The 23,624-nt window shown below is 45.0% G+C and overlaps 1 protein-coding gene and 1 long non-coding RNA gene across 2 annotated transcripts in view; one reads left to right on the top strand and one right to left on the bottom strand.

The window, feature by feature from the left end:
• PLAC8 (placenta associated 8) overlaps window positions 1-20,730 on the top strand; it is a 24,567-nt gene extending 3,837 nt beyond the window's left edge. The window contains exons 2-5 of the mRNA XM_059386331.1: window positions 9,839-9,980; window positions 12,216-12,340; window positions 16,808-16,921; window positions 20,459-20,730. Coding sequence (XP_059242314.1) covers window positions 9,869-9,980; window positions 12,216-12,340; window positions 16,808-16,912 — 342 coding nt within the window. The 5' untranslated portion in view covers window positions 9,839-9,868 and the 3' untranslated portion in view covers window positions 16,913-16,921; window positions 20,459-20,730. The remainder of the gene's footprint in view (window positions 1-9,838; window positions 9,981-12,215; window positions 12,341-16,807; window positions 16,922-20,458) is intronic.
• On the bottom strand, window positions 19,120-20,520 carry LOC132007865 (uncharacterized). The gene is made up of 2 exons (XR_009401441.1): window positions 20,435-20,520; window positions 19,120-20,164 (listed from the first exon to the last, which is right to left on the bottom strand). It is a non-coding gene; the product is annotated as an uncharacterized LOC132007865 (long non-coding RNA).
• Window positions 20,731-23,624: the final 2,894 nt, after the last annotated feature.

Raw genomic sequence — 23,624 nt, 5'->3', positions numbered from 1 at the left:
CCGCGCCGCTGCCCCACGGACCCCACGGACCCCGCGGTCGTCACCGCGCCGCTGCCCCCGCGCTCGCCGGCCCCGCAGCGCGGCGGGTTCTCTCTTGGCGGACCGCGGGGAAAGGCCTTTGCAGCGGGTTTCCTAAGAGCGCAAAGATGAAACCCAAAATCCACTCTAGTGATCTTTGTAGAAAGGCAGACCTGGGGCGCCGGGGCGGGGGGGCGGGGGGCTGAGGGGGGGGATGCCTTGGCGGGAAACAGCTGCCTTTGACTCAGGTCAGGATCCTGGGGCCCCGGATGAGCCGTGCTCGGTGTGGAGCCTGCTGCTCCCGCTGCTGCTCCCCCTGCTTGTGCGCTCGCTTCCCTCTCACTCTGACAAATAAATAAAACCTTAAGAAAAAAAAAAAAAGGCAAACTTAATAAATTTAAAATAAGTTTTAAGTGCTCTGGATGTAGTATGGTATTTTATACAAAAAAAGAGAAATCCTTTAGAATACTTCCTAAGAATGGTAAAATTTTTATAATGCCTGTATTTACATTATGCACTGCTTGAATTTAGGAATATATTTTTACAGCACTGGTAGCAGATTGTTTTTGTGTTTTTCACTTTAAATCTTAGGGGGCTCCCCTCTTCCCATGTTCTTTTTAATGTTTTGTTTGGCTATTTTTAAAAATAATTTTAGGCTTAGAAAAATGCTGCAAAAACAGCACAGACAGTAACAAAAGTTGACCAGGATACCAGTACTTAGAACCTTCACGCAAAATGCAGCCATTTGGGAAAACAGTTGGAAACAGTTTTCAAAATGCTACACGTGGTGAGCACTGCTACCTTCCAACATGCTAAAGGCAGAGTTACCACTTTGACCCACAACTTTGACTTCTGGGTATCTATCCAGGAGAAATGAAAATAAATGTCCACACAAAAACCTGTAGACAGACAGTAAGTGGAGCCTTCGTTAATAATCAAAAAGGAAAACACTGTAAATGTCCATCAACTCCTGAACAGATAAACACAAGATGGTTTGCCCACACAGTGGAATGTTACTCAGCCGTACAGAAGTACCGGCACACGCTAGAACACAGATGAACCTTGAAAACCTCACACTAACTGAAGGAAGTCAGTCACAGAAGACTACACACAGTCTTGTATATCCCAGGGATATGTTTTAAGACACGCCAGTGGATCCCTGAAACTGCAGATGGTACCAAACCCTATATATACGATTTTTAAATGCATACATAACTATCATAAAGTCTAATTTATAAATTAGGCATAGTAAGAGATTAGCAGCAATAATAATAAAACAGAACAATTGTGGCCATATACTGTAAAAAAAAGTTATGTAACTATGGTCTCTCGAAGTGTTATTATATCTACTCACCCTTCCTGAGCTGATAAGATGCCTACGTGAGGAGATAAAGTGAGGTGAATGATGTTGGCTTCGTGAGAGCTCCAGGTGACCACTGACTGCTCTAGGCAACAGCACTAGGCGACTGGACCTATGTCAGAAGGAGAAAGTTCTGCTTCCAGACCTCAGCGGACCCTAGGTAACTGAAGCCACGGAGGAGGACTACTGCACCATCTGATTCCATTTACATGAAACGTCCACAATAACCAAACCAGTAGAGACAGATTAGAGACCGTTGGGAGCTGCGGAAGTGAGGGGATGTGGGGAGTGACTAGTAATAGATATGGGTATTTTTAAGGGATGTGTGATAGAAACATTCTAAAATTTGATTATGGTGATGGCTGTGCAACTATGGATCAGCTATAATTTCTCAAGTATACATTTGAAGTGAGTGAATTTCATGGCATGTAAAATATATATCCCTCAATAAAGCTATTTTTTTTTTAAAGTGCACAGCATCCCTGGGAACCCTTCACCCAGGTTTCCTGATTCTTGTTGTAAATCACATGACCACCGTGTAAACATTGAAACCAGGAAATTAACATTGAAAACAACTAGCTAACAAACCGACAGATCTTATTCAGATTTTCCTAGTTGTGCCCCTAAGTCCCGGGGAAGGGAAGAGGAGTCTTTGGCGCCCGGGAGCCGGCCTGGTCCAGCCAGCGGTATGGCTATGTACTGGCCTGGCACTCACGCTGGATTGTTGTGGGGTTTCTTTGTTTGTTTGTTGTTTTTGTCTTTTTGGAGATGTGATGGACATCTAACATTATATTAGTTTCAGGTGTACAACCTCATGATTTCAGACTCGTACATATTGTGAAATGTTCACCGTAATAAGCCTGGTGAGCATACCACGACATATGGTACAGATTTTTTATAGAACTTTTTTTTTTTTTAAGATTTTATTTATTTATTTGACAGAGGGAGGGCGCACAAACAGGGCGAGCAGCAAGCAGAGAGAAAGGGAAGCAGACTCCCCGCTGAGCAGGGGGCCCGATGCGGGGCTCCATCCCAGGACCCTGAGATCACGACCTGAGCTGAAAGTAGACACTTAACTGACTGAGCCACCTAAGTGCCCCTTGATGAGAACTTTTAAGCTTGATTCTCTTAACAACTTTCAAACATACAATCCAGTAGTATTGACTATAACCACCAGAGTGCATCCGCAGGCTCGCTTGTTTTGTAGCTGAAAGTCTGTACCTTTGAATCACCTTCCCCCATTTCTCCCATACCCCACACCCCACCTCTGCAGCCACAGAGGTTCTGTTCTCTGTATCTGTGGGGTTGGTTTGGTTGGCCCGTTGATTGCTTGGTTGGTTTTAGACCCCACATACAGTATCTGTCTTCCTCTGCCTGGCTTACGTAACCGAGCATAGTACCCTGCAGGCCTATCCGTGCTGTCCCTCACGCTAGATCCTGATGTTCTTCTCTTACGCATAAAGAATTTCACAGAGCATCGATGTCAGATAAGGCTAGTCTGTGACCGTGATGGATCAAGATGAAACAAGTGCACTCCGTAATCATATTTGGAGATACATTTGAATTTTAGACATTATTCAAGCCACAACCGACCAAACGGTGTCCTCTCCTGGCTAGTCTGAGTGATTGCTGCTGCTACACCTCTGGCAGAATTAACCTTGCATTCCTCCGTGCTCCCCGTAGATCCTATTAATAGACTCAAAGGTAGGATTGTATTCCGCTTTTGGGGCCACCTCCATTCCCTTGATCCTCCTTCAAATCTACCCAACCAAAAAGTGTTTCTAATACCCTTCTCTGGAAACTTCTCACAGTCCCCAGTGGGCACCTTTTCCCTTGCGAGAATGCGCAGTGAACACGACTTTGCTCAACTCTGATTGTGTTCTTCATGGTCTCTGGCTGAAGAGCGTGGACAGCCCCTTTTCTGTTCCAGGATTCAATTCAGGATCCCAAATCGCACTTAGTCTTCATGTCTCCGGAGACTCCTTCCATCTTGAATAGTTCCCTTTTTTTTGTCATTCACAATCCTGACACTGTTTGCTGGCCAGATGTATTACAGAGTCTCCCTCCATATGTGTTTGTCTGATACTCCCTTACAAGTGGATTCTGAGTATGTTTTATTGGTAAAGTAACGCAGAAGTGATGTTGGGTCCTTCAGCACATGATAATAAACAAGGAGGTGAGCGTCCCTTCATGAGCCTCGCCTTCAACCACTATCACTGTGGTGGCACCGGGGTGGCTCACTCTGTTGAGTGTCCTACTCTCAAGGTCAGCTCGGGGCATGGTCTCAGGGTCGTGAGATCAAGCCCTGCGTTAGGCTCCATAGTCAACGAGGAGTCTGCTCGAGACTTTCTCTCTGTCTCTGCCCATCCCCATCTCAACATAGATCAATAATGATCCCTGTGGTGATAATGGTGATCTTGTATCTTGTATCTCCATCACTCCTTCTACATTCATTAATAGGAATTCTATCATAAAAAAGCACTATATCTTCACCCTCATTTTAAAATTTGTTTTTATTTATATCAGCATGGAATTGTGGGTAGTTGCATTGGTTTATGAGTTATAAACCATTGCTAACATTAATTTGTTGCTCAGATTGTCCTGGTTTGGCCACTATGAGAGCCATCAGATGAGCTCTGAGGTTCTGTCTCTAAGCCATTCTGGAGCCCTTTTTGAACTTTTGGTCCTGGATCAAGAGGTTCCAGGCTTCTCTTGTACTTTCCCTGCTCTAGCCCTGGAATCAGCCATTTCTCCAATGAACTCTGACTCCCTTTTATTGGAAAATGGCATTTCAAAACCAAGATTTGGGCACAAGGTATATTCAGGGATAATGGATTTTTGTTGCTTCTAGGTCCTCTCCGTGGGCGGAGCTAGGAAATAGATTTATGTACACACATGTCTATATCTGTGTGTGTTTGCACGTACACGTGTGTGTGAATAATCATGATCCCGACAGCACAGGATTCATTCCGCCCTCCTCCTTCCCTTTGGTAATTTCTTTCTCTGACAGTAAAAAACCTCAGTCTCATTACCCACAATATATTTATTTGTTCAAGCCTCGCATGTACATATATACAAAGAAGTTTCAGAACTGTTAACCTATACCCTTGTGAAAAACAAGTTTCCTAACTAGGGACTAACTTGGTTCCTTTTGTCTTTAGCCTTATATTACACGGTCAAAACACGACTTTCTGCCGGCATCACGGTTACCTTTTCCTTCCGCACTCCCGTCAGTGCGTTTCTAATATTAATCGGAATACAGTCAGGTTACTTTGTCACCGTGTATATTGCCTTTGGGGTTCTTTCCACATTCTGATGGACTTTAATTGTCCCTCTGTGTGTTGACTTAATGTGTGACATACTAGCATGATTTAGAGGAAGAGCCACACAAAAGGGTACACTTGGGGTATCCGCCCAGCCCTACACTCCATTTCCATCATCTTGTTCTTTTCACCCCATGTACTCTGAACATGACACATTTATTCATCTCTGGTTTATTCTTTCTGTATTTCTCATTGTACAGTATGTTTTCTTATATCCCCTTATTTCTCATATGAAGGGTATCAGACAACACGTATTCTTTTGTGCATGGCTTATCCTGGAAACCATTCTATATCAGTTTATAGAATAGGTTATCCTCATTCTTTCTTTGATAGCTGCATAATGCTCTCTTGTAGGGATGTCCTGTTAGAAAACAAAATTCAACGGAGTAACATTTCAGATCTTACTGGCTTTGTTCAATGATTGTGAGTCAGGCAGCATGCAATCTACTGGGCAGAAAGGAACCGCGAGCAGCTGTACCAAAGGAAAGACTTCTACGGACAGAAGGGAGCAGGCACAGGGCCGTTATACTAGACAAAAAAGCAAATAAATGGTTATGCCGGGTCAGTTTTCTTTAGGGGTTCGCAGGGGTCTATCAGGCAGGTCATCTAACAAGAGCAGATTAGGCAGTTCCTGACGGACTGGCTGAAGATTCCATTTCTGGGAGGGCTGAAGTGACTCTCGATGCAGCGACGCGGGGTTCAGCCCGAGTGCCTGCCTTGTCCCCGACAGAACGTCATTATTCAGCCACTCCCCGAGTACGCGAATAACCTCAGACATGTACATTTTCACATGGTTGGAGATCCATGCTCAGGGGCATTTCAGGAAGTGGGAAGACAGGGTGGAGTGGTGACTGCACACGAGCCCCGATCCGCATCGTGCGAGCTCCTGCCGGGCGGCCGCGTTCCCAACAGCAGCACTTGCCAAGAGAACGCGTGGCATGTTTTTTAATTTGTGCCAATCTGACAGGCATTTAATTGGTATTTCCTTAACTTTGAGTGAATTTGACCACCTTTTTGATATGTATCTTTTAAGAGTCATTTTTATGTTTTTTTTGTGAATTATCTGTTCCTGCCTTTTTACTATTTTCTTAACTTTAGGCCTTTTAAATGTCTCCCATTTTAGAATCTTCTTCTTTAAATACTTAATGTTGGGGCTCCTAGGTGGCTCAATAGTTAAGTGTCTGCCTTTGGCTCAGGTCATGACCCTGGGGTCCTGGGATCAAGTCCCGATTCCAGCTCCCTGCTCAGTGGGAAGGCTGCTTCTCCCTCTCCCACTCCCCCTGCTTGTGTTCCCTTTCACGCTGTGTCTCTCTCTCGGTCAATTAAATAACAAAAATCTTTAAAAATAACAATAAATAAACAAATACTTAATGTCAGGGAAGCTGGGTGGCTCAGCTGGTTGGGCGGCCAACTCTTGGTTTCTGCTCAGGTCATAATCCTGGGGTCCTTGGTTCAAGCCCCACTCCGGGCTCCCTGCTCAGCAAGGAGTCTGCTTGAAGATTTTCTCTCTTTCTCTCCCTCTGCCCCTCTGTCTGCTCATGTACTCTTTATATATATAAATATATATTTATTTATATATATTTAATTATTAATTATATATATATAATATATATTATATATTTATATAAAGAGTACATATATACATATATACGTACATATATATGTATATTTGTACTCTTTATATATAAAGAGTACATGAGCAGAGAGGCATGTATATATAATAATATATATAATATGTATATATAATAATATATTATTGTATATAATAATATATATTATTTTATATAATAATATATATAATAAGTCCTTGAAAAAATAAATAATTTCAAATCTTGTGCTTTGAGATACTTATAATCATTTTATTAAAACTTTAAATGTGTGGTGTTTGGGTACTATACTCACTGATGGGCAAGAAAATGCCTAGAGCTACTTGCTGATAGTGATGATGTTCAACAGAAACAAATAGTTAAGAGACCCTTTTTAAGCTTTTCCTGCTTTCTAAAAAAAAAAAAATTAAACTAGTTTATCCTCATCCAGAATAACTGAGCATTCATTTCATGATACCGTTTGCTAAGATTCGCATCTATGAGAGCGGACCTGGATAATTTATTATTAGCTGTGATGAAACCTGGCAGATTTAGGTGCGTTTGAACCATTCTTGCGTGATATCCTTTCAGCTGATAGAGAAATATCCAAGCTATAATCCTGCTTTTAAAACTATCCCTGGTGTCATACACTGCACTCTCTTCTTGTTCAAAGGAACCAGAAAACTAGCTAAGCGTTAAAAAGTCATGAGAGCTGTAAAGAAACCAGCTAATTCAAGAAAAACAAAAGTGTAAAATAATATGGAACAACGTAGATACTTTGTATTGGACCTGCTCTCTGTATGCAGAAACTAATAAGGCAAATATTATGACAATGCTTGAGTATCTTGAAGCACTGTATTTTCAGTTTTAACGTGTGCATGTATGTGTGTGCTTCTCAAAATGTCCTGGAGACTGAAGTGGAAATGTATGACATCCCAGTTCCCAGCACACTGTAAGGGAATCAAGCCTCCTGTGAGTGCTTAAATCAATGAGGCATGTGCCTTTATGAGGGTAACATTGTGCTTGGTGCTAAAGGACTAAATATGAAAGGGGGTGCCAGGTCTCAAGGAGGTCACGATAAGCCGATGGCGATGTGACAGTGTCCTCAGCACAGTGACGGAGTGGGAGTCCAAAGCCAAGAGGCAAAGGGTCTGTGGAATGAGCCTGAGACGGATTTGAGTTCCACAGTTTACTTAAACTCCCTGAGTGTCCATTTCCTTATCAACTCAATAAAAATAATAATTCCCACTCTGCCAGGCTGTTGTAAGATTAGGTGGACAATGTGAGTCCAGCAGTGTCTGCGGGAGAGTAGAATCTTGGTGAATATTGGGTGATACCATTACCAACAATTGTATATGGAAGTCATCAAAGTTCCCTGCTATGCTTTTGTACATGATAGCCTCTCTCCCCTATTTTACCTGATACCTGATACCTGGTACCTAAACTCATCTCCAGACTTGATCTCACTGAATACTATCGATAGGGACACCTGGGTGGCTCAGTCGGTTAAGCATCTGCTTTCAGCTCAGGTCATGATCCCAGAGTCCTGGGATCAATCAGGAGTCAGGCACCCTGCTCAGTGGAGAGCCTGCTTCTCCTTCTCCCTTTGCCTGCCACTCTGCCTTCTTATGTTTTCTCCCCTCCCCACCCCTGCTCTGTCAAATAAAATCATTTAAAAAAAAAAAAAACAACTCTCAAAAAGTATGTGAGGTGGTTAGGTCAGAAACCGCTTTCATGTCATACACTAATAAATGGAAACTTAAATGACTAGACAGGTAAACGACTAGTCCAAGATCACAGAGTTTAAGAAACCAGGATTTAAGCAAAGATACTCTCACTCCAAATCTAATCCATGATCTATGACCCCCCCACTGCCTCTGCTGGTAGAAATTGGGATTAACTTCACAAAATGGACTTCATAATACACTTTGCTGAGACATACTGTCAGGACTTGTCCCAACATGTGTCGAAGGGATCCCAAGCCGGCACTGAGTGGGGGACACAGGCTTCAGGTAAATTTGAAGTGAAGAACTAGGATACAAAAAACCTGGAGAGGACTTCTGTGGTATTGTGCTTTATAATAAGAAATACATATATGGTTTTATCTCTGTTCATGGCACGGAGCGCACGGAGCTTCTAAAATCTTCAGAATCTCTTAACTGATCAAGAGCGATAAAGGTGTTCTCTTATTCACACCAAGCCCCTCTCAAGTACGGGGAGTTTATCTAGAGAAGTGATTTTCAGAAAACCCTTGAGGATGGGGCTGGTTGCCGGGAACCAGCCTTGTGATCAGAGGGCTGGAACGTTCAGCCCCACCTCCCAGACTTCCAGGGAGGTGAGCGCAGCTCAACATTGAGTTCAGTTACCAGTGGCCAATGGTTTAATCAATGATGCTTAATGCAATAAAGCCCCAGAAGGATGAGGTTCAGGGAGCTTCGGGGTTAGGAAGCCAAGCAGGGGGGCAACCCCAGACTCCACGTGTTCTGAACTTGTGCATCTCTGCATCTTTAGTTTCCTTGGTTTCACAGCAGTGATCCAGTAAGTAAACTGTTCAGCTATTTTCTGTGTGAGCCCCTCTAACTGATTGAACCCAAGGAGGGGTCACAGGGACCTTCAGGCAGTAGCTGGTGAGTCGCAAGTGCGGGTGACAGTCTGGGCTGGTAGCCGGCACCCGAAGCGGAGAAGTAGGAGCCGTCTCGTGGGGCTGAGCCCTGCGCCTGCAGGTCTGAAGCTCCATCCTGTTCGGCGCGGGTGGGCACGGAGCTGGACGGTAGGACGCGGCAGCTCTGATTGCAGAACCGCTTGGTGTGGGGGAAACCACCAAACATTTGCTGAGCAGAAGTGAAGCAGACTATCCGTGGGTAAGCAGAAAACAGGGGAGGGTTGTTTATTATTATTATTATTATTATTACAACTGCTAATCATAAATAAATCCAAAACAAAAAGAAACTTATAAAAGGAGCAGGAGGGGAAAGGTATGTTTGCACCAAAGTTTCGGATGGCGCCATATGAGCGAAGCCTGCTTTCTGCGGTTCACTACTGTGGGTGCTGCAAGGTGGTCATCTGTTCCCTTGTCTTGTGTGGATACTAGAAGCCTGTCTAAAAACAGTACCAATAATCCGGTTTTTCTCCCTTACTCTGAAAGAAGCAATCGGTCCTTTGATCAGTTCAGTGAATTCCTTCCCCCAGGGACCTCTGTCCTCAGGGGAGTAGAGAGAGAAATTATATTCTTCAAAGATCAGGAACCAGGGGCGCCTGGGTGGCTCAGAGGGTTGAGCGTCTGCCTTCGGCTCAGGTCACGATCTCAGGGTTCTGGGACGGAGCCGGTGTGGGGCTCTGCTCAGCGGGGAGCGTGCTTCTCTGTCTTCCTCTCCCCTCCCCTTGTGCTCTCTCTCTCTGTGTCTCACATGAATGAATAAAATCTCTTTTTTAAAAAAAAGATCCGCACACAACTTAATCAAATCATCTCACTTGCCTGGGAAGCAGAATGCCTCAAAACAGGTTTCCATGAGCAACCTTGAGTCTACTCACACCAGCTTTTTCCTTTCCAGACCACAGCCACTGAAGACCCTGCCTTGGAAATGCAAGCCCAGGCCCCGGTGGTCATTGTGACTCAGCCTGGATGTAGTCCCATGCCCCAAACCTCGAACTGGCAGACGGGCATGTGCGACTGCTTCAGCGACTGCGGAGTCTGTAAGTGCTGGGAGATGTGCCCGTCGTCGCTGGGGGGGGGGGGGGGGTGGCAAGGCCAGAGCCCTCCCTCTTTCCTCCCGCGTGGTGTAGTGAGGGTTCCCGGCCTCCTACAGGGCACCCGGCACATCGGCCAGTGAATGGGAAGCGAAGGAGAAAGTCTTGTGCTGGTTGTAGGTCATTTTTCTCCAGCACATCAGTCGATAGTCGTACTTCTAAAATAAGTTCTGGTTAAGATGGTGTAAGGAAGCTGATGATTCTCACAGTGGTGGGTCTGGTCTAATGATCGTAAATAGACCGTACGTGAAAAGAAAAGAGGTATTTCCAATTTAACTTGATTTAAAAAAAGAAGAAGAAGAAAGAAAGAAAAAGAAAAGCGACTCTTCTTGTTGCGTATGTAGACTCGCTCCTTCCGAGTTACACAAAGCATTCATCCATGGCTGTGACGTAAGCTCCGTCAGGAACTCTTTAAACTGATACATTTAGGTTTTTATACACCTGAGAATAAAGAATTCTAAAGGCTGTCAGCTTCTCACCCGGAAAAGGATCTCTGCCTCTTCTTTGTTTCCTTTTCGTGAACCTCTCCAAGTGCAGCTGGGGAGCCACGCTCGGGGATGGGGGTGTCAGAGGGGACCAAAGAGCTCAGCTCTTGACCCAACCAAGGAACAAACAGGCACCCACGACAAAATTTGCTCCGAGGTTGGTTTGCCTGCCTCAAGCCGACAGAGCGCCCTGAGAGAAGGAAAGAAAGTACGTCAACCTTAAAGTACCAGTGACAGTGAAATTCGGATCAAGTTGACCCTTGAGCAACATGGGTTGGAACTGCGCTGGTCCGTGTAGATGCAGACTTTTTGTTTACAGTCCAGCACTATAAAAGTATCTTCTCTTCCTTGTGATTTTCTTAGCATTTTCTTTTCTCTGGCTTCCTTTATTGTAAGAGTACGGTATGTGACACGTACAGCATACAGAATGTGCATTAGTAAAGTGTTGAGGGCATTGGTAAGGCTTCCGTCAATAGTAAGCTATTCGTACTTCGGTTTGGGGGAGTCAAAAGTTACACGCAGATTTTTTGACTGCGCAGAGGGCCAGCGCTCCCAAACCCCCACATTGTCCAAAGGTCAACTGTACATTAGAAAGCATAGAGAGAAAAAAAATTACCTAGAAAACGGAACAATGGGTTTGCTCATTGGCTCTCGCTTCTTACCGGATGGCCTGGGGTGATGACTTACACTTCTGAAGACATTAGTTCAACATTTGCCATTCATAGTAATACTACGTGACTCCATCACTAAAACCCTGTAAAGGTGAATAGCTTTGTCCTGCCTCTTGTATCCTCACTCAAATAAGTGAATTACAAGGTCTAATAAAGCTTAATTGCTTCATGGCAGGACTTTTTTTTTTTGAGAGAGAGAAAGAACATGAGGGGGGAGGTCAGAAGCAGAAGCAGACTCCCCACTGAGCAGGGAGCCCGATTCGGGGCTTGGTCCCAGGACGCTGGGATCGTGACCTGAGCCGAAGGCAGACGTTCAACCGACTGAGCCACCCAGGCCCCCATGGCAAGACCTTAATTACAGCCCTGACCAAATCATTCTCCCTTCTTAAAATATTTCGGTGGTTCCTTATGACCTTCATCACCAACTCCACACACTCACGCCATCATCCAGTCGCCAACCTGCCTCGACTTCCAGCTCTATCCCGGTCCCACCAGCCATACTGAATGGACACTGGCTATTGCCAAGACGTGCCAAGTGATGTCAGAGGCGCTCCTCCCCCGTTTGTCTACCTGCCAGATTCCACTCGGCTGTCAGTGCTCCGATGGAGCGGCACATCCTCTCAGAGCCGTTTGAGGCCTCATTTCCATGGTTGACCCCTTGACACCTTGAGTAGGTTTCCGCTGGGGAATTTTCATGTTATTATCTGACTGCTCTCCTAGACTCCAGAAAGAGGCAGTCCGTTTCGAGGACAATCTCTGGAACATGGCTAGGTTTCTGTGAGTCGTTCAACAGATGAGTGAAGGCAGGACGCGCACTTGCCACGGTGTGTGGAGGACGGAAAAGACTGGGTGGGGCGAAGGGAAAAGCCGATGCAATACCGGGCAAAAGCATGGTGGATAGCCTTGGCAGCAAGATGTGTGGCCAAGACCCCATGCCTGGGACTGTCGTTCATGAAAGCAAACTAGCTTCCACAGGTGGCTGGAACAGAGCGGACTAACGCATGCCTCTGGCTTCCTGTGTCCAGGTCTCTGTGGCACATTTTGCTTCACGTGCCTCGCGTGTCAAGTTGCAGCGGACATGAACGAATGCTGTCTGTGCGGGACGTCCGTCGCAATGAGGACCCTCTACCGGACCCGATATGGCATCCCTGTGAGTCTCTTACAACACTGTGACATTCCAACATGCTCCCATATTGAAAACCATCATTGTAAACCTGCAAGCCATCTGATGGGGTCCCTCGTCCAAATTTGCTTGGTTGGCATTTCCTAGCAAGTGCAACCTTCTATCCAGTTGCCGTAGCAAGAGGTGTCCTTGGTTAGGTGACCTTCTAGGTTTCCGTTAAAGACCTTAGAGCATAAGCAACTCTCGTATCTGCATGTGTATCAGACAATGGATGGGGACTATTCAGGACCCAGCATGCCCCAAGTTCATGATAGAGGACACCTCACTGAAACCTTACGCCAGCTGTGCCTATAAAGTGAGGGGGTCCACATTTTACAGATGAGGACTTTGAAGTTTTCAGAGGTGGAGTACCTCGCAAAAGACATGCACTTGGAGTAGAAGTTGTCGATATTCAACCCTGCCTTTGCATGAAGGTGCCTTCCATGATGCCACAAGCTGCCCTCTATGTAGTAGGTAACTCACCAGTCAAAAGAGATACAGATGATGCAGACCTGGGCACACACAGAGCCATATAACAAGAGCGACTGTAAAGAAGAGGTTCATGTGACCGTGAGAGCTGGCAAGTCCAAACACCACAGCAGCCGGGCAGGCTGGGAGGAGCTGCAGCCCGGCTCTGAGACAGCGGCCGGCAGGATTTCTCTCCTGCTCTGGGGAGGTCGATCTTTCTCTGCTACGACCTTCAATGGCTTGGATCAAGCCTGCCCACATCACAGGGTATAATCCACGTCGCTTAGGATCCACTGATTTAAATGTTACTCTCGTCTAAAAAGTCTTCATAGAAACATCTAGAATACATGGGTACCATGATCTAGCCAAGTTGATACATAAAATTAAGCATCACGGGGAACAAATGACATGGCAAAATATATTAGGAAAGTGTTTAATTCCATTGAAATTATTTTATTTTTTTCATTTAAAAATGTTTCTTAGTGCTTTGATTACAAAAATAATACAAGCTATAGACCTAATTTTATGACAGATTCAAACACAGAATTATGGAAAGTAAAAAGTGAAAATCTGACCCCTTTACACACAATCAGCGTGTTATGTCGGCAATATGCAGTGTGCAGACCCTTGTTAACATGTTCACAGTACTCCCCTGCATCCATAATGTACTCAGTCGCTTCCTTACTGATGGACGGTCAAGTAGAGCTGCAGATTAAATAGTTGTTAGGACATGGAATTCTGTACGTGCACTGGTACTTCTGTAGTCTGGTGCCCGAGATTAGATTGATAGATCCCAGGGTAGGCACGTTCAAAATTTGAAAGATACCATCAAATACTCCTCCAAAAGGATTGTATCAACTTATAATCCCGTAACATTAGATGTGTGCCCCATACTGGGTAATATTTTTTATGTTCACATCAAGATTAAAACAACAACCAAATCCCATTTGCTTCTCTGAAGAACTCTTGGCGCTTCCCACGTCCCGCATCCCAGGCAATGTTTTCTGTCCTTACAGTTTGCATTGTCTGCAGTTTATGGAATCCAAGTGTCAGTCTCTACTCCTCTGCCCACCTTCTTTTAGTCAGCGTACTTATTTTGAGATCCACCCACATTCTTAAGTGTTCTTAACACAATAAATTAAATTAGGGAAAAAAGAAAATATTTGGATGACAAATAAGTATATAAAAAGATATTCAACATTGGGTCACCTGGGCAGCTCAGTGGTTAAGCCTCTGCCTTCGGCTCAGGGCATGATCTCAGGGTCCTGGGATCGAGTCCTGCATCGGGCTCTCTGCTCAGCGGGGAGCCAACTTCCCCTCTCTCTCTGCCTGCCTCTCTGCCTGCTTGTGATCTCTGTCAAATAAATAAATAAAATCTTAAAAAAAAAAAAGATGTTCAAATCATTAGAGAAATGCAAATGGAAACCACAATAAGACACCACTATTCAACTATGGGAACGGCTAAAATTAATCAGACTGAACCACACCATATACAGCCAGATATGGAGGAACTGAAACTCTAATGCAACGCTGGTAGGAGTGTAAAATGCAGTTTCTTAAAAGTTAAACACACTGAGCCATTCTACTCCTAGATATATATTTTTTCTTTTTTTTTCAAAGATTTTATTTATTTATTTGACAGAGAGAGATCACAAGTAGGCAGAGAGGCAGACAGAGAGAGAGGGGGAAGCAGGTTCCCCGCTGAGCAGAGAGCCCGATGCAGGGCTCGATCCCAGGACCCTGAGACCATGACCTGAGCTGAAGGCAGAGGCTTTAACCCACGGAGCCACCCAGGTGCTCCTACTCCTAAATATTTACCCCCCAAAACATATATCCATACCAAGACTTGCCTCAGATGTTCAGAGTGGTTTTGTGTGTAACAGCCCCCAACTGAAAACAATCCAAACGCCCACCAGCAGGTGAACTAACAGCGATCCAGTCCTATAATGAAGGAGTGTTCAGTAATAAGAGGGATGAGTTATTGATACAAAAACCTGCATGAATCTCAAGATGAATTGAGTTTTAAGTTGTGGGTAAAAGAATGAAGGGCCATCACTAGTTGGTAAAAATGTGTTGTGGGTCATCTCTAAGGACTAAAAGCAATCAGGAAAGACCTATGCAGCAAAAGGAAGAAAAGAAGCAAAAAAAAAAAAAAGAAAGAAAGAAAAGAAAGTGGGGGTGGGGAGGCACGTCTGTGTGGCTGTCGGTTCAGCAGCCGCCTTCCACTCAGCTCATGGTCCCAGGGTCCTGGGACCCAGCCCTGCTAGGGGCTCAGCAGAGAGCCTGCTTCCCCCTCTCCCTCTGGCCCTTCCCCTGCTTGAGCTCTCTTTCTCCATCTCTCCATGTCATATAAATAATAAAATAAAGTAAAGTAAAATAAATAAAATAAATCAGTGAATACCAAACATGAGACGGTCCAGCTGTCTCACGCGTGACAGCAATTCAGATTTCTCTGCTGTGCCGAAATACCCTTTGTTCTTCCTTCCAGTGAGTCTGTGTTAAGTCCTAGGGAGGCTGATCTCCTGGAGGATGGGTGAAGAACTGCCCCCACGGCCAGCACCCCTCTCCCCTCCTAGGGCCCCAAAGCCCGCACGGGGGCCTCTGTTAAGTTCACCTGCCTGCTGCACCCTGGGGCAAAGCCACAGCCGCAGTGAGTGCAGGGCTGGCCTGGCAGAGGGGTCCGGCTCCAGTGAAGCTCCGGCCCTCCAGTCCCCAGCCCGTTCCTCCTCCTTCCGAGATCCGGGTTCCGGGTTGGGGGGGGGGGGGGTTAGGCCGTGCCCTGTCCATGACTCTGTCAGGTGTCAGCTTGCCCCGCTCTGTTGGACGTTCCCGGCCGTGTAAGCCCGTGTGCTCCCGGCTTCCAGAACACCGCTCGGAGTTTCTGGCCGCCGAATAGCCCCGTCCCCATTTTCCAGTCGGGTTTTACTTATTTGCCGAGCTCTGTGAACACCTGGCTTGATGTTAGGTCATCCAAGTATGTCAAGAAAAGTGGTTGTGCACAAACTTCTCTCTCCCGCCACCGCCTTCCCAGATCTCTGGGGAGATTTTCCTCCCAATCAAAGGCGTTGTTTGGCCACTTTTTGAGTTTTCTGTTTGGAGTGTTGTCTGTAGAGCTCCCAGGATAAAAGATGAGAATTTAGTTCTGTTTTCTTCTCCTTCCCCGCCACAAACATGCGCCCTTTCCCCAGCCCACTCCCTGGCGTACCGGGGCGTGTAATTCGGACGAAATCCGTGTTTGGCACTTACATTATGAGACGGAGTTTGCGCTCCAGAGCTGAGTCATGGAGTGAACTATGACTGCTTTTTCCACTAAACTTTGTTTTTCCTGGTCTTAATAATTCTTGGTGTTTTCATTAGTAATTTCCCACTTACTTACGAGTTGTTTTCCACTTACTTTGACCCCCAACTGCCTCAGTTTTCTCAGTCTCTTTCCAACCTATTCAACACATCAGACGTTCTACCATTTTCTATCTCGTCCGGGGAACAGGGGCCTCACCTACAACCGCCCCTGGGACTAGTCGCTCTGCGTTTGTGACGCTGAACTCCTGGCCCTGGGATCTCCTCTGCCTTCACGTTCCAGGCTCCGTTAGCCTCTCCCACGGGTTAGGCTCCTGCTCTTTACAGCCCGCATCTCAGTCCTCCTGGGATCTGTCCCTTGTTGCGGTGGAGACAGCCTCTAGCAGCTTCCTGAGACAGGCAGGAGGTGTGGGGAAATTTTGAGGTTTCACTTTCTGAAACTGTTTTTCCCTCATAGTGATTGACATCTCCTATATGTAATATTGCAAAATACAGGGAAACTTTTGATGGCATTAAAGGAGGAGTTATATGGAAAACTCTGTTAACATTTTCTTAAATGTGTCCATCCAAACTCTGAATTCAAAGGATCAGTTCTTTCTGCTTCTCTTCAAAGTGCCTTAAAAATCCACAAGTCCTAACTTCCAAGGAGGTGGGTTTTAAATTTCTGTTTCTCTTCATATTTCCAAACAGGGGTCCATTTGTGACGACTATCTGGTGACGCTCTTCTGTCCCCAGTGTTCTCTCTGCCAAATCAAGAGAGACATCAACAGAAGGCGAGCGATGCGCACTTTCTAGAAACTAATGGTAGGTCCCAGAATCTGCGTTTTGCTTGAAATATAATAAGGGCTTTGTAAATTATCCATTATTTTAAGTAATAATTCAATAATAACAATTCCTTAAGTCTCTCAAAGGTTATCTCAATATAATGATCGGTTTATTGTGAGGATTTATTGGTTTCTTCTTATGAGGAAGACAGCTGCACTACCTTGCTGGGGCCACCGTAACTGTGGCTTACACAGTTCTGAAGGCTGGGAAGGCCACGATCAAGGTGTGGCCAAATCAGTTCCTCCGAGGGCTCTCTTGCTAGATTACAGACGGCTGCCTTTTCACTGTGTCCTCAAATGGGGGAGAGAGAGTAAGCGCTGATCTCTCTCATCATGAAGACAGTAATCCCATTGTGGGGGCTCAACTTCCTGACCTTATTTCAGAACTAATTATCTCCCAAGGCCCTACCTCCTTATGCCCTCACAGTGGGGATTAGGGTTTCAACAGGTGAGTTTTGCAGGGGGCATAGACATTCAGCTTGCAAAAATAGCTTTATGTTTTGAAAAACATTTTAGTAAATAAAGGAATGGTGACTTTTCTCAGAATTCCTTTTTCTTCGTTAATGAGGCACTTACCACTTGTGAAATGCCAGAGTGTAGTGAGCTACAAAAGATGCAGAAAACACGTCCCCTACAAAGACAATCAAACTGACAAAAGAAATTGGCAAATAACTATGAAGTAGTAGAGCAAATGAAAACCGCATATTATGTAATATTTGAATTGACTGCAGCAGGAAGTGTCTATCCAGAATAAGGGGAGAGAGACTAAACAGGAAAATCGTATTGGAAAAAGCGAACTCTGCAAGGGGTCATATAGAATATAGAGTATTTGGAAATGTTATATAGAATCTGAACTTCTGAAAATTAGTCAAATCATTTCCAACTGATTTTTCTAGTATTCTCAGAACGAGCTATTAAGTAGAAATAAACATGGTTTTTCTCAGTCTGCTGTAGCATTTACCCTGAGTACGGGAAGAAAGCATCCATTTTCCCATTGTTGGTAATACGCCGCTTCATTTTTCCAGTGGACGAGAACCCTGTATAGGTTAAGAAATATGGAGGATATATTTTAAAATGTCATTTATTTAGCAAATAGTGTATCAAGTACCTAGTCCTAGGCAGGAGAGTGCTAAGTGCTGTGGGGACAGAAATAAAGAAGCTGGCTCTCTTGTCTTTAGAGACTGTATACTCTGAAGGAGAAGGTCGGACAGCCTCTAGACAAAACGACGGGCTTGACTAATGCCTTTAGGCCAAGTGCTATTTTATGTGCGGAGGAAGAACAGATTATATTCTGTGAGATGTGGAAATGAAAGGCTCTTGAAAGCAGTGGGTTTTTGCTCTAAAGAGGAAGTGAGTATCAAGGTCACAAGAGGAAATGGATGGCACTCAGATCATAACCACGCGGATTCAGTGAAGACACTTGGAACACGGGCGTGGCGGGGAGGTCTGGGGCAATGCCGAGGTGGGCCTGGAGCCGCGCGAGCCAGCAGCAGTCCGGCGTCCCCACCCCTGGGCCTCAGGGAGCGGACGAGGGAGCAGTTACCAGAATCCCAAAGGAGTGCGCTCTGAGAAGGCTGCCCTCAGAGGACCCGTAACCTCTCACACTAGAGGGCAGGAGCAACCCGCGGCAACCTCACGGGAAGCAGGCCAGAGGAAAAGTGCCCTGCTCTCTCCCCCAAGTTCTTCTAGGCTGCCCACTGCTGCAACGCACAGCCCGCCGCAGGCAGGAAAGTGCTGCCCTGGTCTAAAGTCAGCCTCCGGGGCACACAGCAGGGCAGACAAGCAGGGAAACGGATCTGATGGGGCAGACACTAGATCTCACACGAGAGTTGTGACTTTACAGAAACAGATGTTGCTTCTAATCAGCAACAACATTAGTGAAGCTATAGAAGCAGAAAGAGGGAAACATCTTTACGAGTTTAGGTCCATCGACTTGGCAAGAACATCTAAGTGGGAGAATCACTAGCAAAGGAAGATTTTAAAAGTGAGTGGGGGCCATGGCACGCAGTAGAAGGAGATTAGGCTAATGATTTGGCCTTTTATTTGGTAAGCAGTTGGGGGTTACTGTAGGCTTTATGTAAGGAATAACGTCAGTGGAGCTAACCCTTTAGAAGAGTTACTGACGGTGTGCAACACAGACTGGACAGGACGAGGTCAGCAGCAAAGATCAAGAGTCAGACCACTTCAACCCTGTTTATTTAAGTAAATACACGAGACGGGTTGGGCAAAATATAAACCCACACATACATAATGAATCCTGACAACTGAACTTATTATGTTTTTTTTTTAACCCCAGAGAGATTATCTTACTGGATCTTTGAATTGGTTTGAAGTAAAATGCCTTGGTGTTCCTGACTGTGGAGCATCACCTTGAACTCCACATTATTCATCAACACTGAAACTTTAGATATGCAAGTACTTGAAGTAGGAAAAGCAAGAGACAAAGATCAAAGAATAACATGATTTCTCTTGAAAATAGGTTGAGGGGCACCTGGGTGGCTGTCAGTTAAGCATCTGACTTCGGCTCAGGTTGTGATCTCAGGGGCCTGGGACCGAGCCCCCGTGAGGGACTTCCCTTCGCTCAGTGGGGCGTCGGCTTGTCTCTTTCCTTTGGCCCCTCCCCACCCTCAAACAAATAAATTTTTAAAAATAAATAGGTTGAAAGGGACAAAGGAACCAACAGAAGAATCTCCAAATTGTGGACGTCGGAACACTTGCAGCAACACAGTAAAGTAGTATTAGATTATAAATGAAATTTTTAGAAAAGATTATAACCAAAGTAAAGTATCTGTGAGTCCATACTTAGATATACATGTGTCTATATGATACATGATTAAGCAAACAAACAAATAAATAAATGGGGGAGAAGAGACAAATCTTCCAGAAGCACAGAATTGCAAACAATGTACATGTGTATTCCTCCCTCAAGGGGATGGTGCGTAACTGCCCACCCCTTTCCAGTGGGTTTGTACACTGACGTCCTTTCCGAGAGTACAGTATGAAAAGGGGGGAAAAAGCGTGACCTTATAGTGGAGAAACCTGACAAGTTCAGCCAGGTGACCAAAGGGAACCTCATCGGTGATAGGCATTCTGCAAAACACCCAACGGGTACTCGTCAAAATCGTCAAGGTCGTCACAAACAGGAAGTCTGAGAAACAGTCGCAGTGGAGAGGAAACTAGGGAACATGATGACTAAATGCGATGAGCTATCTTGGGTAAGATCCTGGAACAGAAGGAAGACATTAGGTAAACAACTGAGAAACAGAAAGAAGTATATGCTTTGCTAAATAATATTATGTATCAACCTTGGCTCGTTAGTTGTGTCAGACCTACCTTAGTGAGACCTACCTTAGTGGATGGTAACCGGTAGGGAAATTGATGCAGGGTATATGGGAACTCTCTGTACTATCTTTGCAATTTTTCTGTAAACCTACAATGATTCTAAAATTTAAAGTTTATTGAAAATAAAAGCGTAGATTAAGAAAATTCAAACCTGTTCTTTGTGTGTCCCTTGTAGGTGAAAAGCTCTCCCTGAAGCCGTTGACATCAGCAGATATCTCTTCAGCTTGAGTCTTCCTCTGCCTTTTGCAACTGAGATATGAAAGATCTGTGTGATTACCCCCCCCAATAAAATGGAATTTTGATTTATTTTAAATGAATGTTTTCCGTTAGTTTTCCAAACTGGTCCAGCTCAGTTTCTCTTTGCTTTCCTATTATTAAACTTTCTGGCTTATGAATTTTGTGTTACATTTGGCTCGTAAATCAAAATAAAAGATTTTACTAACAAGATTCTTTATGCTTCTTTGCTCTCGGTGTCTTTGTGTCATTAATTTTAAGGGTCAGTCTCATAGTTTGGTTTCTTCGCAGGAGAGTTTGGTCCATGGCAACTCAGTTCTCTTTCATCTAAGAACTTTGATACAGAAAAAAAGACTATAATGACAATCATAAGACACTTATAACACATTTGGCCAATCTTTTTGCTCTTTATCGCATTATCTATAAGTATTACTACTGCCGGCCGAGTAACAGCACACTATGCCCTGCTTCCTAGCTGCACGCCTGACAGGTGTGTGGTGTGGATCTCCTTTTTCTCCTCACTATGAAGATTCAGGACAAGTCATAAACGTTCCGTGATCAAACTCAGCATGACCCAGTTCTGATTAAATATTGATAAATGCATAAAGCAACTTTTTTTTTCACATTCATTATTCTATGTGTTCTATACCCATCACTTTGCCCTGATGAAAACCTCACTCCATGGTCCCCTTTGGTTCTCTCCCCACCTTGAACCAAGTCAAGGGTTGGGACGGGGAAGGGGAGGCAAAACTACTGGAGAGGTTTATTGTGCCATTCCAGAGAGAGCAAATGTGGAGGTGCCTTACTGGGCACTCGGCAAACCGGAGTGTTCTTTTTTTTTTTTAAGTTTTTTTTTTTTTTTTAATTTATTTATTTGACAGACAGAGATCCCAAGTAGGCAGAGAGGCAGGCAGAGAGAGAGGGGGAGGCAGGCTCCCTGCTGAGCAGAGAGCCCGATGCAGGGGCTCGATCCCAGGACCCTGAGATCATGACCTGAGCTGAAGGCAGAGGCTTTAACCCACTGAGCCACCCAGGCGCCCCAAACCAGAGTGTTCTACCCCTTCTCCTCGCCCCATGGAGTTGGGTGCTTTGCAAGGTTGCATCTGGGATCTGCTCTTTTCACAGCTCGTGTTGTGTCATCTGCTCCTGCGGCTTCAACCGTCTCCTAGATGTCAGGGAGGACCGTTATTTCCAGTCTCCCCCTTCCTGATGACATTCTGAACGACTCTTCAGCTGCCTACTAACCGAGTCCATCTGGTTGTCCCTTAGACCTCTGTATCCCACGTGTCAAATGGTATCACCACTTACTTAGCTGTTCAAGATTCAAACTCTAAGTACCAGGAAGTATCAGTGAGTCCTGAACGGACTAATCACCCTTCGCCCTTCTCCTCACATCTAATCAGCCACTGGCTTCTGTCACTTAAATTCCACTTGATAGCCCCAATGGATGACCTATTTTGCTTGCTGCTCTATCCCCAGGGCCCAGGACAATGCCTGACACGGGCTAGATACCTACTCCAATCATTCACAGAACGGATCGATCTGTCCTCTCCTTGTCTTCACTGCCATGGATGTGGTCCGAACCTTCATGAGGACTTCGAACAGTCAGGCACAAGCTCCTGAGCTAGTCCGCTCGCCTCTAGTAACTGCAGTTCCGCTACCCTCTTTCCAATCCATCTTAAAAACGTCCTGCCCCAAGTTTAACTGTGATCATTTTTTTAAAAAGACACCCAAATTTCCCTGACCCTCATAACGGAGCCTCGGTTTACTTCTTTACCCTATTCTCCTGCCACGTCTTCACTTTTTTTTTTTCCTAAGATTTTATTTATTTATTTGACAGAGATCACAAGTAGGCAGAGAGGCAGGCAGAGAGAGGAAGGGAAGCAGGCTCCCCGCTGAGCAGAGAGCACGATGCGGGGCTCGATCCCAGGACCCCGGGATCATGACCTGAGCCGAAGGCAGAGGCTTTAACCCACTGAGCCACCTGGTGCCCCTCACGTCTTCACTCTTAAAATTCCTTACTTCCATGGCCTTCAGCACACAGGCATTTTTTAATATTTCAAATTCTAACTGTTCATTGAGGTAATAAAGCAAAAAAAAAAGGATGTTGTATGACCCAAAATGTGGTCTATCTTTGTAAATGTTCCATGTGAGATTAAGAAAAATACTCTACTGTTGTTGGAAGTAGTCTACAGATGTCAGTTAGGCCCAGTCGACTGATGGCGCGGAGTTCAACTACATTCTCACCGACTTTCCGCCTGTCGCATTTGTCAGCTGCGGACGGGGGCGCTGGTCTCTAACGGTGCATTTATCCCTTGCCCTCGCTGTTGCATCAGCGATTGCCTCCTGCAGTTTAATGCTCTGTTGATGCGCTGGTTTTAACTGAGCACGTTATGATTCCATATTCTCCCGTCTCTCCTAGCCAATCAATTGTGTTTATATTCTCAATTTCTTTTACCTTCCAGTTTGCAATGTACATTTACAACTAATCTCAGTCCACTATTCGAACACTGCTCTGTCAGGGGTAGTACAGCAATCTTGGAAGAGAATATTCACAATCTCAGCCTCCCATCACTGCTGTCATTCATTTTACTTCTCCATACACTACAAACATTAAAAAATTGTTGCTATTATTTTGAACAAAGTCATCTATTAGGCCAATTAAAATTTTTTAAAAAGATTTTAACTCCGTGCTCTTCCTTCGTCAGGGTTCTAACGCATACCACTTCCTTCACTCTGAGGAACTTTGAGCACTTCTAACACAGGTCTCCTGACAACAATCGTCTTCAGTGTTGCTGACCTTCTTCCTTCACTTCTAAAGGGTAATTTTGCTGGATAGTAGCTTCTTTCAACATCTTAAATATCTATACTCAGTTCTCCCTTGCCTGGTTTCTGATGAGAAATCCAATATAACTCTTACCCACATTCCTTAATAGAAAAGGTGTTTTGGGGGGGTACTCGGGCGGCACAATCAGTTGATGACCAACTTTTGATTTTGGCTCAACTGTTGATCTGAGTCGTGAGCTCGAGCCTTGCTTCAGGCTCTGCGCTCAGGAGAGTCTGCCTGGGACTCTCTCTCCTCTCCCTCTGCCCCTCTTGCTTGTGAT

The sequence above is a fragment of the Mustela nigripes genome, chromosome 1 (genome assembly GCF_022355385.1).
Source record: "Mustela nigripes isolate SB6536 chromosome 1, MUSNIG.SB6536, whole genome shotgun sequence".
In the NCBI taxonomy this organism is placed as follows: Eukaryota; Metazoa; Chordata; class Mammalia; order Carnivora; family Mustelidae; genus Mustela; species Mustela nigripes.
This window is presented reverse-complemented; position numbering and strand designations above follow the sequence as displayed.